Genomic DNA, 14,705 nt, shown 5'->3' with positions numbered 1-14,705 from the left:
TTACCTAAGTGGGTGCAGCATAGGTCCAATGCTGCATCTGTCCCCCGGTGCCTCTACATTGAGACCCGGCGATTGAGCACCGCCGATTACTCGGTTCTCACAGCTTCATGAGCAGAGAGCTGCAGACTGTTATGCCGCGTACACACGAGCGGACTTTACGACAGACTTTGCTCGACGGACTTTACGACGGACTTTCTAAATGAACGGACTTGCCTACACACAATCCACCAAAGTCCGTCGAATTCGTACGTGATGACGTACGACCGGACTAAAACAAGGAAGTTCATAGCCAGTAGCCAATAGCTGCCTTAGCGTGGCTTTTTGTCCGTCGAACTAGCATACAGACGAGCGGACTTTTCGACCGGACTTGATTTCAACGGATTAATTTAAAACATGTTTCAAATCTAAGTCCGTCCAACTTTTGTGAAAACAAAGTCTGCTGGAGCCCACACACGATCAAATTGTCCGACCAAATCCCGTCCGCCGGGCAAAGTCTGCCATAAAGTCCGCTTGTGTGTACGCGGCATTAGTCACAGCTCTCTGCTCTGCTCCCTCCCTCCTCGCTCATTGGAGCGCTGGGCTGTGGAGGGGGCGGCCGGCTCAGCCTCTCAGCCTTGATAGGCAGCAATGATGGGCATTGATTGGTGGCACTGATGAGGAGGCACTGATAGGGGGCATTGATGGGCACCGATAGGCAGCACTGATCAGGCAGTGGTTCTAAAAGCTGAAGGTTTTTTACCAGCTCAGATATTTACAAAAATATTAACAATGGTCATTACATACAGGAAATGAGAAATTATGCTTCCCACACTAAATAATCGCTTCTTCTCTTTAAAAACCACCCATTCCCTCCCTCACTTCTCACTGATACAATCACAATTGTAATATTAATGAACTGCTTATATGATTGAGCTAATTTACCAAACGACGTCACTGCTTCTTGTTATCAAATATGTTTATTGAACTTTGAGCTGATAAACTCCAGTAAACAAGGTTAAGCAAAAAAACTTAGGAATTGCTTGAGAGTCTCTCAAACAAGACATTGGCATTTATTTTTCATGGGCATTTAAAACAGAAATCAGCTCATAGGCCTTCAAGATTTTGGAAATTAGGTTTCAGATTTATCTGTTATAGAAAACTGCAAACTACCATAATGAAAGTCATTCTGTATGCTTTAAATAAAATAAGTACTGTTTTGTGACGATTGGAACACTAATGCGCCTGTTATAGTCTGTCAAGCTTATTCAGTTTTTTTCTGAATAAGCTTATTATCCAGATAATATCTTTGCTTGGCTTTAAATTTTAAATTGGTTATGGAGTAAAGGAGATTTACTAGGCTCTCTCCAGTGTAATCTGCCGTGAAAGAGTACAAATTGATGTTAAAATATACAAAAAGTTTTAACCCCTTTGCGCCGAGCGTACACACATATGCGGCCTCGGCTTTCGGGGGTTATACCGGGTTGATGCCCGCAGCTGTAGGCATCATCCTGGTACCCTTTTTTAGAGCGAGCTATCGGCTTTCCAGTGATAACAACCGATGTGGCTAAAAGATTGTTATCCCGGAGGAGCGGGAGGGGACGCCGCTCTGACCGTGCCTCCCGTCCCACCGGGAGACCCGATCCGCGGTCCGGCGCTTCCGGCGTCTAGCCACAGACTGGACGAAGCCATAAATGGCTTTGTTCCAGTCTCCTAAATGTAAACACAGCAGCGACGTCACTTCCGGTTTACTCGGCTGCCAATGGTGCCGGATTTAAAAAAATATACAGTATTCAGAATCGCCGTTTTCGGCAAATTGAATACTTTGAAGTGCAAAGGAGGGATCGGAGGTCTTTTAGACCCCCCATCTCTCCATAAAGAGTACCTGTCACCACCTGTTACTGTCACAAGGGATGTTTACATCCCTTGTGACAACAATAAAAGCGATCAAATGTTTTTGTTTTTTAAACACAATTTAATAATATAAAAATAAATAAGAAAAAAAAAAATTTTTTAAAGCGCCCCCGTCCCGGCAAGCTCGCGCAAGAAAGAAAACACATACGGAAGTCGTGCCTGCATATGTAAATGGTGTTCAAATCACACATGTGAGATATTGCCGCGATTGTCAGAGTGAGAGCAATAATTCTAGCACTAGACCTTCTCTGTAACTCTAACCTGGTAACCGTAGAAAAAATTTAAATAGTCACCTATGGAGATTTTTAGGCACCATAGTTTGTCGCCATTCCACGAGTGCGTGCAATTATAAAGCGTGACATGTTTGCTATCTATTTACTTGGCGTAACATCATCTTTCACAATTTACAAAAAAATTGGGCTAACTTTACTATTTTGTTTTTTTTAAATTCATGAAAGTGTCCCTTTTCCCATAAAGTTGCGTTTAAAACACCGTTGCACAAATACCGTGTGACATAAAATATTGCAACAATCGCCAATTTATTCTCTAGATTCTCTGCTATAAATAAATAAATAAATATAAATATATATATATATATATATATATATGTGTGTGTGTGTGTGTGTGTTTGGGGGTTCTAAGTAATTTTCTAGTAAAAAATATGGATTTTAACTTTTATAGTGATAGACACTGTCTGCTACTGTATTTCAAACGTGGGAGACCATTGTAGCCAGACTGGGAATATGCCTTTCCAAATCATGGTTTGCCCGCTATAATTATATCTGATGAGTGGTGATAAGCATATTCCTGTTTTTAGTGATGAAATGTATATAAAATTCATGTGCAGTCTCCAATGTTGCATCTTCCCTTCTTGTAGTTTATTAGATGCATAGTGATTTGTCCTTAATTTACTTTTTAACAGGGATTCCTAAATAACTTTCAAGCTGCAAAAGAGAGGTTGAGTGCAGCCACAGCACATGCAGCACGCCGCGCGGCCACAAGTGTGAAGGACCTGGCAGAGAGGAGTTTTCGGTTGAATATGGATATTTATCTTAACGCTCCAGTGATAGTTATCCCTCAGTCTTCTGTGTCCAATAATGCCTTAGTGGCAGATCTGGGGTTAATCAAGATACAGAACACATTTAAACTGATATCTTCAGATCAAGAGCTTGCACCAGTTGTAGATTGCATGACCATCAGCTTGACTGAGTTTAAGTTATCCAGGTAAGTGCATTATTTAGTAGAAAAGGTTACCCTAGAAGAAAAGTGCAGTTCATGTTTAAACATCTGGCATCTTAAAGTAGAAGTGTGGGTTCGTTTTTTTTCCCTAATCATACTTACCTAGTGTGGTGCTGCATCTGTGCCCCGGTGTCTCTTCACTGAGAACCAAGCCATCGAACATGGCCGTTGGCTCAGTTCTCTCACCTCCCTGAGAGGAGAGCTGCTGACTGTCAATCAGCAGCTCTCCTGCTCTGCTCCTTCACGCTTACTGGAGCGCTGAGCTGAGGAGTGGCCGTCTCAGCGGCTCGCTGAGACTGCCACCAGTCCGGGCACTTGGCAGATCCACACTTCTGAAGTTGGGATGACGCTGTGTCTGGGCTGAACTTGGTGACGTCAGCAGAGAGCGGACTTCAGACCGATCTCTGCTGAAAACAGGTCACAGGAGTGCAAAACGAATTGCACTCCTGTGCCCCTTAGGAGAAGCCCAGCCAAACGAGCCCAGGCTGGAATTCTCCTTTTAAAAGAAGAATTTGGCATGGTTATATGGAAGTTAAATCACATGTTGACTAGTTATATCACTTTGGCAAGAAATCTCACCCATAATTCTCAGTTCTGCCCAGAAAACCAGGTGTGTGAAGTCAAATGAAGACATCACACTAACCCAATGGATTATAGTGCAAAAAAAATAAACAGTTGGGTTATCCAGCGTAAAGGGCACAACTCCAAAATAAGCTTTTTGCTTATGATTTAAAATTAACTGCATTGCTCGACAATGTTTATCTACGAAGCTGAAGTATTTGGAATGCCTTGTACCCATTTCTCCATTTTTGTTTATTACACATCAGTAAACTGGAACCCTATTACCGTAAAGGTTCTGATAATAAATAATCCTTTGTACTATACATAATGTTTTTCAGTGGCCATACCGTGTATTGGATTGATCAAATGTATTAGGGCTTCTCGTAACCAGTGTCAGCAACATAAATATCATGTCTTTTTTCAGTCCAATACTACCTTAAGGAGACCTGGAGATTAAAATAAATAAATAATCCAGTATACAGAAATCCCAAGGACATGGGCTTAATTTGTTTATTTTTTTTTATTTTTTTTACATTTTTGGAGTTTATTTAATCTTCAATTCTATGTAACATATCTATCAACTGATTCATTATAGAAAACAAATGACTATTTAAGGCCTCAAATTTAAATGCTGAATAATATCTTACTAAACTAGTTAATACCCTAAATAGGTAATAAATTCCACCTAGCAGAGAAATACCCTACTCCCAGTGCTGCTGAGTCTGTGCAGAGGGGTGTCCAGTAGCTGAGGACCTGGAGAGTGTTTCCACGTGTGCTCCAGGCATATGGGAGTGCTGCCAAACTTGCCCTCATTGAACATCACTACATCATTGTAGCAACCTGCTTAGCAGTGAGTAGCTTGGCCACTGCAGACACAGTTGCACTCCCCAGCATAAGTAAAAAGTGAAATTATGTGCAGCGCTCAAAACATGGAAATACACAGTCATGGCCGAAATTGTTGGCCCCCCCAGAAATGTTTCCAGAAAATCAAGTATTTCTCACAGAAAAGTATTGCAGTAACTCATGTTTTGCTATACACATGTTTATTCCCTTTGTGTGTATTGGAACAAAACAAAAAAAGGGAGGAAAAAAAGCAAATTGGACATAATGTCAAATAAAATTCCAAAAATGGGGCGGTCAAAATTCTTGGCACCCTTTCAAAATTGTGGATAAATAAGATTGTTTCAAGCATGTGAAGCTCCTTTTAAACTCACCTGGAGCAAGTAACAGGTGTGGGCAATATAAAAATCACACATGAAAGCAGATAAAAAGGAGAGAAGTTCACTTAGTCTTTGCATTGTGTGTCTGTGTGTGCCACACTAAGCATGGACAACAGAAAGAGGAGAAGAGAACTGTCTGAGGACTTGAGAACCAAAATTGTGGAAAAATATCAACAATCTCAAGGTTACAAGTCCATCTCCAGAGATCTAGATTTGCCTTTGTCCACAGTGCGCAACATTATCAAGAAGTTTGCAACCCGTGGCACTGTAGCTAATCTCTCTGGGCGTGGACAGAAGAGAAAAATTGATGAAAGGTTGCAACGCAGGATAGTCCGGATGGTGAATAAGCAGCCCCAAACAAGTTCCAAAGAAATTCAAGCTGTCCTGCAAGCTCAGGGAGCATCAGTGTCAGCGCAAACTGTCCGTCAACATTTAAATTAAATGAAACGCTATGGCAGGAGACCCAGGAGGACCCCACTGCTGACACAGACATAAAAAAGCAAGACTACAGTTTGCCAAAATGTACTTGAATAAGCCAAAATCCTTCTGGGAAAACATCTTGTGGACAGATGAGACCAAGATAGAGCTTTTTGGTAAAGCACATCATTCTACTGTTTACCAAAAACGGAATGAGGCCTACAAAGTAAAAAGAACACAGTACCTACAGTGAAATATGGTGGAGGTTCAATGATGTTTAGGGGTTGTTTTGCTGCCTCTGGCACTGGGTGCCTTGAATGTGTGCAAGACATCATGAAATCTGAGGATTACCAAAGGATTTTGGGTCGCACTGTAGAGCCCAGTGTCAGAAAGCTGGGTTAGCGTCCGAGATCTTGGGTCTTCCAGCAGGACAATGACCCCAAACATACGTCAAATGCACCCAGAAATGGATGGCAACAAAGCGCTGGAGAGTTCTAAAGTGGCCAGCAATGAGTCCTGATCTAAATCACATTGAACACCTGTGGAGAGATCTTAAAATTGCTGTTGGGAAAAAGCGCCCTTCCAATAAGAGAGACCTGGAGCAGTTTGCAAAGGAAGAGTGGTCCAACATTCCGGGTGAGAGGTTTAAGAAGCTTATTGATGGTTATAGGAAGCGACTGGTTTCAGTTATTTTTTCCAAAGGCTGTGCAACCAAATATTAAGTTAAGGGTGCCAAGAATAGTGACCAGCCCATTTTTGGAGTTTTGTGTGACATTATGTCCAATTTGCTTTTTTTCCTCCCTTTTTTTGTTTTGTTCCAATACACGCAAAGGGAATAAACAAATGTATAGCAAAACGTGTTACTGCAATACTTTTCTTTGAGAAATACTTGATTTTCTGGAAAAATTTCTGCGGTGCCAACAATTTCGGCCATGACTGTATGTATACAAACTAATGTACACTGTGCAATGACCACAAAAACTAATAATAATGAACATGAGATGTGAAATTCACACCTAAACCAAAGTCCACATGCCATCATACAAAAGTTGTTTTAAAACACAAACATAGCAGTTTTTTTAAAAAAAACTATGAAAACAAATTGTGTAAATAGAAGTGGGATTCCACGTGACATCAATGTTGAGGTGAGGACGAAGACAATAGAACCACCACCGGTTAGTGAGGAGACTTACCGGAGTGAGAGGACTCAAATGGGCATATGCTCAGTGCGTCAACAAGGCTTATGGTGCAACCTCCAAAATATGGGACCTCCACGTCAGAGTTCCAGATCAAGTTGTAAGGCAATCCAATTGGTCAAGAGACCTGCATCAGTGCAGCATAGGCTGCACTGATGCAGCCAAAGCAGCATACTGCCTAACTGCATCTGTATAAAAAGAATGCAAACTAATGATTACAACCACCTATGGGGACTTCCTCCCAAAAAGGTGCTTGCCAGATAGGGCTATTTTAGCGCAATCTTCAGCAATCACAGCAGGCATGCCTTAAAGGGCTTTCTGGGACACCAACCCTCCTCAGGTGGATCACTGCCGTGGCCCCATAGAGCACCCTGCCAGTGACATTATCAAGTACCCTGGAGTCCTCCAACCAGAATCCAGTGCTGACTGGCAAAAATACAGGCCATCCCTGATATTCCGCAACGAGATGTGTTCTCTTCCCCAGCAGCAGTATATGGAGCAGGCAGCAAAAAATCCACAGGCTAACCCTATATCCTGTGATGTATGATTAAGAAGCTAGAGACTTTGCCCTTTGTAAGTTTTACCACTCCCCCTTTTTGAAGGGAATGCATTGTGGATTTTTTTTATTGTGGTATAGGCAAAATATAATTCCAGTAAATAGGAAATATTACATATAAATTATAAGTATTTTTCGACAAGAACGTGAAAGTTTGTGAAGTCAGGCACTGATGTTGGATGAGAAGGCCTGGCTCGCAGTCTACGCTCAAATTCTTCCCCAATGTGTTCTATCAGTTGAGTTAAGGTCCAAACTCGCTCAGCCATATCTTTATGGACCTTGCTTTGTGCACTGGTCCAAATAATTTGGTGGAGGGGGGATTATGGTGTGGGGTTGTTTTTCAAGGGTTGGGCTTGGCCCCTTAGTTCCAGTGAAGGGAACTCTTAAGGCATTAGTATACCAAGACCTTTTGGACAATTCCATGCTCCCAACTTTGTGGTAACAGTTTGGGGATGGCCCCTTCCTGTTCCAACATGACTGCTCACCAGTGCACAAGGCAAGGTCCATAAAGACATGAATGAGCAAGTTTGGAGTGGAGAAACGTGACTGGCCTGCACAGAGTCCTGACCTCACCCCAGACCTTCTCGTCCAACATCAGTGCCTGACCTCACAAATGCACTGAAAGAATGGTTAAACATTCCCATAGACACACTCCTAAACCTTGTGGACAGCCTTCCCAGAAGAGAGGTGGAAGGTGGGCCAACTCAATATTGAACCCTATGGACTAAGACACCATTAAAGTTCATGTAAAGGCGTGCATACTTTTGGTAATATAGTGTATGCCTTTGTGTGTATATACACACACACAGTACACACACAGTACACACACAGTACACACACAGTACACACACACACACACACACACACACACACACACACACACACACACACACACACACACACACACATATATATATGCGTGATTGTCGTGATGGCTGCAATATAAGCCCTAGCCCCCAAATAAGCCCTAGTTAAATTCCTTGTAGGTTTTATTTTCATGGTAGGGCTTTTCTTGGGGGGTAGGGCAGCAATCACCGACAATCACGCTAGGTCTTATTTTCGGGGAAACAGGGTGTATATATATAAATATATAGACTGTTTTATACTTTTGAACTTAAAACAAACTGAAAAACACTGAGTCCTGGTTAACACAGGGGCGACAAGTCACGCTCCATGCAGTGCAATGGAACCGTTCTAATAAAGTGACTCAAGTCACTCCGACTTAGAAAAAGGTTCCTGCACTACTTTGGGGTGACTTCAGAGCGGCTTGCATTGACTTCTATTAAAGAAGTAATTTACAAGCCGCGCTGAGGTCGCCCTGTGCGAGGTGGCTTCAGAGTCGGACATCTTTGAAGCCGCCCCTTTGTGAACCAGCACTGATTCAAAGTTGTTATGATTCCCCTTTAAAAATATTTTTTCTACTTCTCTGCAGAACAGTGTTGAGCAGCACTCCATCTCAGTCTGATATACAGATGCTCTATCCTATCAACCTGAGTTTAGCAGTTAATCGAAATCTTGCAGCATCATGGTACCATCAGATTCCTGTCTTAGAAGTGAAAGGTCACCTTAATTCCTTAAATGTGAGTGTTCATTTAAATGCGGAGTACTTTGTCACAAATAGTTTTGGCTGGTATGTGGAATATTTCATTAAAATTTAAATGCATGTGTTTTGATGTCATAGGTTTACACAGATTTGCGCGTTGTGTGTACACACATTCACCTGTGTTAATGTGCGTTATGGAACACTGGGTCATAAGGAATCCTGAGCCCTATTGGCTATACTGCCACCTACAGGAGAATTGGGCACTCAAAACAAATTGTCAGTATAACCCATTCCTCTCCCATCATGCTTTAGTTTTTTGCTAGTGTCCTAGGAGAATGGACATCCTTTCTCCTCAGAGAAAAGCAAAACATTTTTTGTTCCTTTTTTATCATTGCATTTTTTCCTTTAGTCAATATTTGTTGACTGCAGACCCAAGAGAGCTCCCTTTCCAGTTTTCTGGATTGGATCATCCTTGACACTGCCTTGAAGGCTATACCTGGACCCCACCATGATGAAGATGCAGGGTTTGCCTGTAATATGTCCTTCTGGCACTGGACTCTGCTTGTGGCCCTCTCCAGACACCCTGTGTGCTGTGTTGGCCACTGTGTTGAACACGGGTCCAGGACCATGATACACCCACCTGGTATAATACTGTCCCTAAAGACTCCTTTGGAGTATGCCCACCGGAGGGGCAAAGACTGTCTGGAATGTGACATTCCCACTGGGCCCTACTTTGCAACTTCTGGTACCTTGCTGCAGTTTGTTAGCCACGGGTTTTTCTCCAGACCACCATTGCAGTAAGTAACAAGGGCTTTGCCCCTCTTTTCTGTGGAGCTTGTACTGCCTTGTTTTATCTCTTCCAGGGTTTAATACCTTGTAGACTCTTCATTACCACAGGCACCATGAGGAGCTGTGCTGTGACTCAATATATGGGGGGCACAAGCACTCTGTGGAACATGGTTTTGACATTTTTTCTTTCAAGTAAGAAAGTTCCATATGAAATATATATTTCGCTCTGGGAGACTTTCTGGCTTCAGTGGACATCAAAGATTCGCATTTGCATGTCTTCATCCTTCCAGGGCATCAACACTACTCTCCTTTTGCTGTGGCAAGCAACACTACTAATTCATAGCTCTTACTTTTAGTGTGTCCTCTGCACTTTAAGTTTTAAACAAGGGGTTAGTCCTGATACTTTCGCAGGGCATACCCATAATGGGGTATCTGGACAACCTTCTACTGAAAGGCGCATATCTTATCAGTCAATATCCAACAAACTGTTCAAACTTTCCAGAGATTTGGATAGATCCCGAACTTCCCAGAATTGAGCACTAGTGGTACCAAAGCATCACTTGGAGTATGCAAGTCTTCTTCTGGAGTATGCTCAGTCTAGTGATTTACCTCCTCTGCTCTTGCAAGGGAGCTTAGGGGGAGATGAGCAGGGAGCTTGTCTATTCAGAATACAGCTCTATATGTTCCTTTGGTCCTCTGCCTATGTGGGAGGGGGGGCACTGTCACGCTTGGTGATGGAAATGGACTACAAGTTGGAGGATTCTTCGCTGAGTGGATTTACATATTTGGACTATATTATTATCATTTGTGTAATTTATACACAAAGCGCTATTTAATTGTTAAATTATCTTTAGGTTATTTTTGAGCACTGCATATTATTTTCACACGATTTTTCAGGTTGCATGTATATAAATCTATATTTAAGTTGCTTATATTCTGACTAGCGCTGACATATATACTCTTTAATAGATTATATGTACCCTACTCTTTCCTAAATCTCCAAATGCCTTTCTGAGTTGTTAAACTAATCCTATCTGGTCGTAATCTGCAATATTGGGGCACCATTATGTCAAATGTACCGATAGTCTTTTGTGGATACTGTTTGTTTCTTTTGTCTCTGAGATGGCCGCTCCTTTTTCTCTTATTGGATTAATGTTTGTTCCGCCTTGCGTGTCAGGTTGTTTCTAAGTGCAAAAATAAATCTCTCTAAATAAAATCTAAACTTAAAAAACAGGTTTTCTCTTTCGTTCATTGACGGTCACAGCTCCTTAATTCTTGACCTTAGGGTTATCACGCCACCTTCAGGAGAGGACTAGGCAGAACATGTAACACATGTAAAAACGGCAAGACTGCACAGCACCGCCCAGGGGACGGTCCCTCTGGCTATAACGCCTCACCCTGCTTCCTGCAGCTCAGTTTTTTTCTGCCTAGTGTAGGAGAAGGGCCTGGCTCCCTGAGGGGTGTCTACAATTTTTGATCCTGTGATCTACAATCAACAGCCGGCTGGGTGACAGGCTGGATAATATAGATCCTTGTAGTCTCCCCAGCCTAGCCATCGAGCGTGAGCAGACCCTAGCTACGCGCTGGGTTGGCCACGACATGCCCCTTCTGCTCCAGGGGCGGCCGGTGAGCTATATGCTCTGGGGCACACGTATGACCGGGCTACTGCTGTCCGTGTCACAGTGTGCTGTGGCCAACAGCCACCCCGTACTGCTCGGGTGATGGGTCTGTGGTGGAATGCGTCCAGCAATCCCGACAGGAAGGGTAAGTACGGCTCTCCCTACCTCGGCAAAATAGAGCAGCTGGGTATTCCCTGGGAGGTCGACTAGGGGGTCTCTCTCTCTCTCTCTCTCTCTCTCTCTCTCTCTCTCCTTCCTCTCTCCCTATCCCTCATTCCCTCCTCCCCCTGCTGGGGCCGCTGTGTGATTGGGCATGAGGTGTGGTGTATGTACCTAGGCCGGGGGGGCTCCGAGCTTTGGCAGGGCTGCCCTGGCTGTTAGTCCGTTTTTGCTTTGCCGCCCCTTTTTTCTGCGCTGTGAGGTGCCCGAGTAAATTTACCTCAGGAGAGGCCGCGGCCATTTTCCTGTAGTCTTATGCAGTGTATGGGCTGTCAGCCATTTTCTAGAAGGTTCGGCGGCCATTTTCTTGGTGATTTTTGTGCTAAGGATGGCCGGCGGCCATTTTCCTGTAGCCTCAGCGTGTTTTTACTTCTAGTGCTGGGTCTGTGTACCTCAGAACAGCGCGGTTTTCACTCTGTGCACTTTGTGACTGAAACAGGGCAAAGCGGTCAGTGGCAGCACTCGGTCAGGGTGGTGAGTCCTGTGGAGGGGCCCCTCAGTCTGTGAGCAGCTATGAGGGTGGGATTTGTGTACCTTGTCTTAAAGTGGGGTTCCACCCAAAAAAAAAAAACTACATGAAAAATCCTAAAAAAAAATACAAAAAAACATTTGGATATTTTTTTTTTTTTTTTTACTTGCCTCTAAATACCTGTTGCTAGGGGGTCCCTCATAGTCTGCCTCTTCCAGTGCCTGGGCTGGTGACATCACTTCCCCCTCGGCACAGGAAGGGCTCGGCTCTGCTCCCTCCCTCCTGTCAATCATCTGGGACACATTACAGGTCCCAGGTGACTGAGCAGCCAATCGCGGCGCCGCTCGCGCATGCGCAGTGGGTGCCAGGCTGTGAAGCCACAGCCCGGCGCCCACAGTTGCAATGCCGGCGCCGCTGAACGGAGGGGGAGACGAGCGGGGCTTCTGGACAGGTAAGTGTCCAGTTAACCACTTGACGACCGCCTCACGCTGATATACCAGCAGAATGGCACGGGCAGGCAAAATCACGTACCTGGTACGTGATTGTCTTCCCGCGATCGGACCCCCCCCCCTGGTGCCTGAGGTGCCCTTGGCAGCGATCAGAGATGAGGGGGAGGCCATCCGATCGTGCCCCCCCCCCCCTCGCGATCGCTCCCAGCCAATGAGATGCTTCCCCTGCCTCTGTGTAGTACACAGAGGCAGAGGATGTGATGTCATCTCTCCTGGGCTCGGCAGTTTCCGTTCCAGCGCCAAGGAGAGAAGACTGAAATGTGAGTGCACAACACACACACACATCACAGTAGAACATGCCAGGCACACATAACACCCCCCTTTACCCCCCGATCACCCCCTAATCACCCCTCCCCCCCCTTTCACACTGACACGAAGCAGTTTTTTTTTTTTTTTTTTCTGATTACTGCATGGTGTCAGTTTGTGACAGTTACTGTGTTAGGGCAGTTAGTATTAGCCCCCTGTAGGTCTAGGGTACCCCCCTAACCCCCCCCCTAATAAAGTTTTAACCCCTTGATCACCCCGTCGCTAAGTGATAATTTTTCTGATCGCTGTATTAGTGTCACTGGTGACGCTAGTTAGGGACGTAAACATTTAGGTTCGCCGTCAGCGTTTTATAGTGACAGGGACCCCCATATACTATCTTATAAATGTTTTAACCCCTTGATTGCCCCCTAGTTAACCCTTTCACCACTGATCACCGTATAACTGTTACGGGTGATGCTGGTTAGTTCGTTTATTTTTTATAGTGTCAGGGCCCCCCAGTCGTTTATTACCGAATAAAGGTTTAGCCCCCTGATCGCCCGGCGGTGATATGCGTCGCCCCAGGCAGCGTCAGATTAGAGCCAGTACCGCTAACACCCACGCACGCAGCATACGCCTCCCTTAGTGGTATAGTATCTGAACGCATCAATATCTGATCCGATCAGATCTATACTAGCGTCCCCAGCAGTTTAGGGTTCCCAAAAACGCAGTGTTAGCGGGATCAGCCCAGATACCTGCTGGCACCTGCGTTTTACCCCTCCGCCCGGCCCAGCCCAGCCCACTCAAGTGCAGTATCGATCGATCACTGTCACTTACAAAACACTAAACGCATAACTGCAGCGTTCGCAGAGTCAGGCCTGATCCCTGCGATCGCTAACAGTTTTTTTGGTAGCATTTTGGTGAACTGGTAAGCACCAGCCCCAAGCAGCGTTAGGTTAGCGCCAGTAGCGCTAACACCCACGCACGCACCCACATACACCTCCCTTAGTGGTATAGTATCTGAACGGATCAATATCTGATCCGATCAGATCTATACTAGCGTCCCCAGCAGTTTAGGGTTCCCAAAAACGCAGTGTTAGCGGGATCAGCCCAGATACCTGCTAGCACCTGCGTTTTGACCCCTCCGCCTGGCCCAGCCCACCCCACCCAAGTGCAGTATCGATCGATCACTGTCACTTACAAAACACTAAACGCATAACTGTAGCGTTCGCAGAGTCAGGCCTGATCCCTGCGATCGCTAACAGTTTTTTTTGGTAGCGTTTTGGTGAACTGGCAAGCACCAGTGGCCTAGTACACCCCGGTCGTAGTCAAACCAGCACTGCAGTAACACTTGGTGAGGTGGCGAGTCCCATAAGTGCAGTTCAAGCTGGTGAGACGGCAAGCACAAGTAGTGTCCCGCTGCCACCAAGAAGAAGACAAACAGGCCCGTCGTGCCCATAGTGCCCTTCCTGCTGCATTCGCCAATCCTAATTGGGAATCCACCACTTCTGCAGCGCCCGTACTTTCCCCATTCACATCCCCAACCAAATGCAGTCGGCTGCATGAGAGGCATTTTCTTTATGTCCTCCCGAGTACCCCTACCCAACGAACCCCCCCCCAAAAAATGTCGTGTCTGCAGCAAGCGCGGATATAGGCGTGACACCCGCTATTATTGTCCCTCCTGTCCTGACAATCCTGGTCTTTGCATTGGTGAATGTTTTGAACGCTACCATTCACTAGTTGAGTATTAGCGTAGGGTACAGCATTGCACAGACTAGGCACACTTTCACAGGGTCTCCCAAGATGCCATCGCATTTTGAGAGACCCGAACCTGGAACCGGTTACAGTTATAAAAGTTAGTTACAAAAAAAAGTGTAAAAAAAAATATATATATAATAAAACTGTATTCTATTCTGCAATGTTTTATTGTTATTATGTTTTATCACGTTTGCTTTTCAGGTATGCAATTTTTTATACTTTACCGTTTACTGTGTTTTATTGTTAACCATTTTTTTGTCTTCAGGTACGCCATTGACGAATTTGAGTGGTGATACCAGAATGATGCCTGCAGGTTTAGGTATCATCTTGGTATCATTCTTTTCAGCCAGCGGTCGGCTTTCATATAAAAGGAATCCTAGCGGCTAATTAGCCTCTAGACTGCTTTTACAAGCAGTGGGAGGAAATGCCCCCCACCGTCTTCCGTGTTCTTCTCTGGCTCTCCTGTCTCAACAGGGA

General features: G+C 44.7%; 1 protein-coding gene across 1 annotated transcript in view; it reads left to right on the top strand.

The window, feature by feature from the left end:
- VPS13C (vacuolar protein sorting 13 homolog C) overlaps positions 1–14,705 on the top strand; it is a 548,274-nt gene that overhangs the window by 248,556 nt on the left and 285,013 nt on the right. The window contains exons 37-38 of the mRNA XM_073619118.1: positions 2,813–3,114; positions 8,512–8,659. Of these exons, the coding sequence (XP_073475219.1) occupies positions 2,813–3,114; positions 8,512–8,659 (450 nt within the window). The remainder of the gene's footprint in view (positions 1–2,812; positions 3,115–8,511; positions 8,660–14,705) is intronic.

Source organism: Aquarana catesbeiana, linkage group LG03 (assembly GCF_042186555.1).
Source record: "Aquarana catesbeiana isolate 2022-GZ linkage group LG03, ASM4218655v1, whole genome shotgun sequence".
Taxonomy (NCBI): domain Eukaryota; kingdom Metazoa; phylum Chordata; class Amphibia; order Anura; family Ranidae; genus Aquarana; species Aquarana catesbeiana.
The sequence above is the reverse complement of the archived record's forward strand: the minus strand, read 5'-3'. Positions and strand labels throughout refer to the sequence as shown.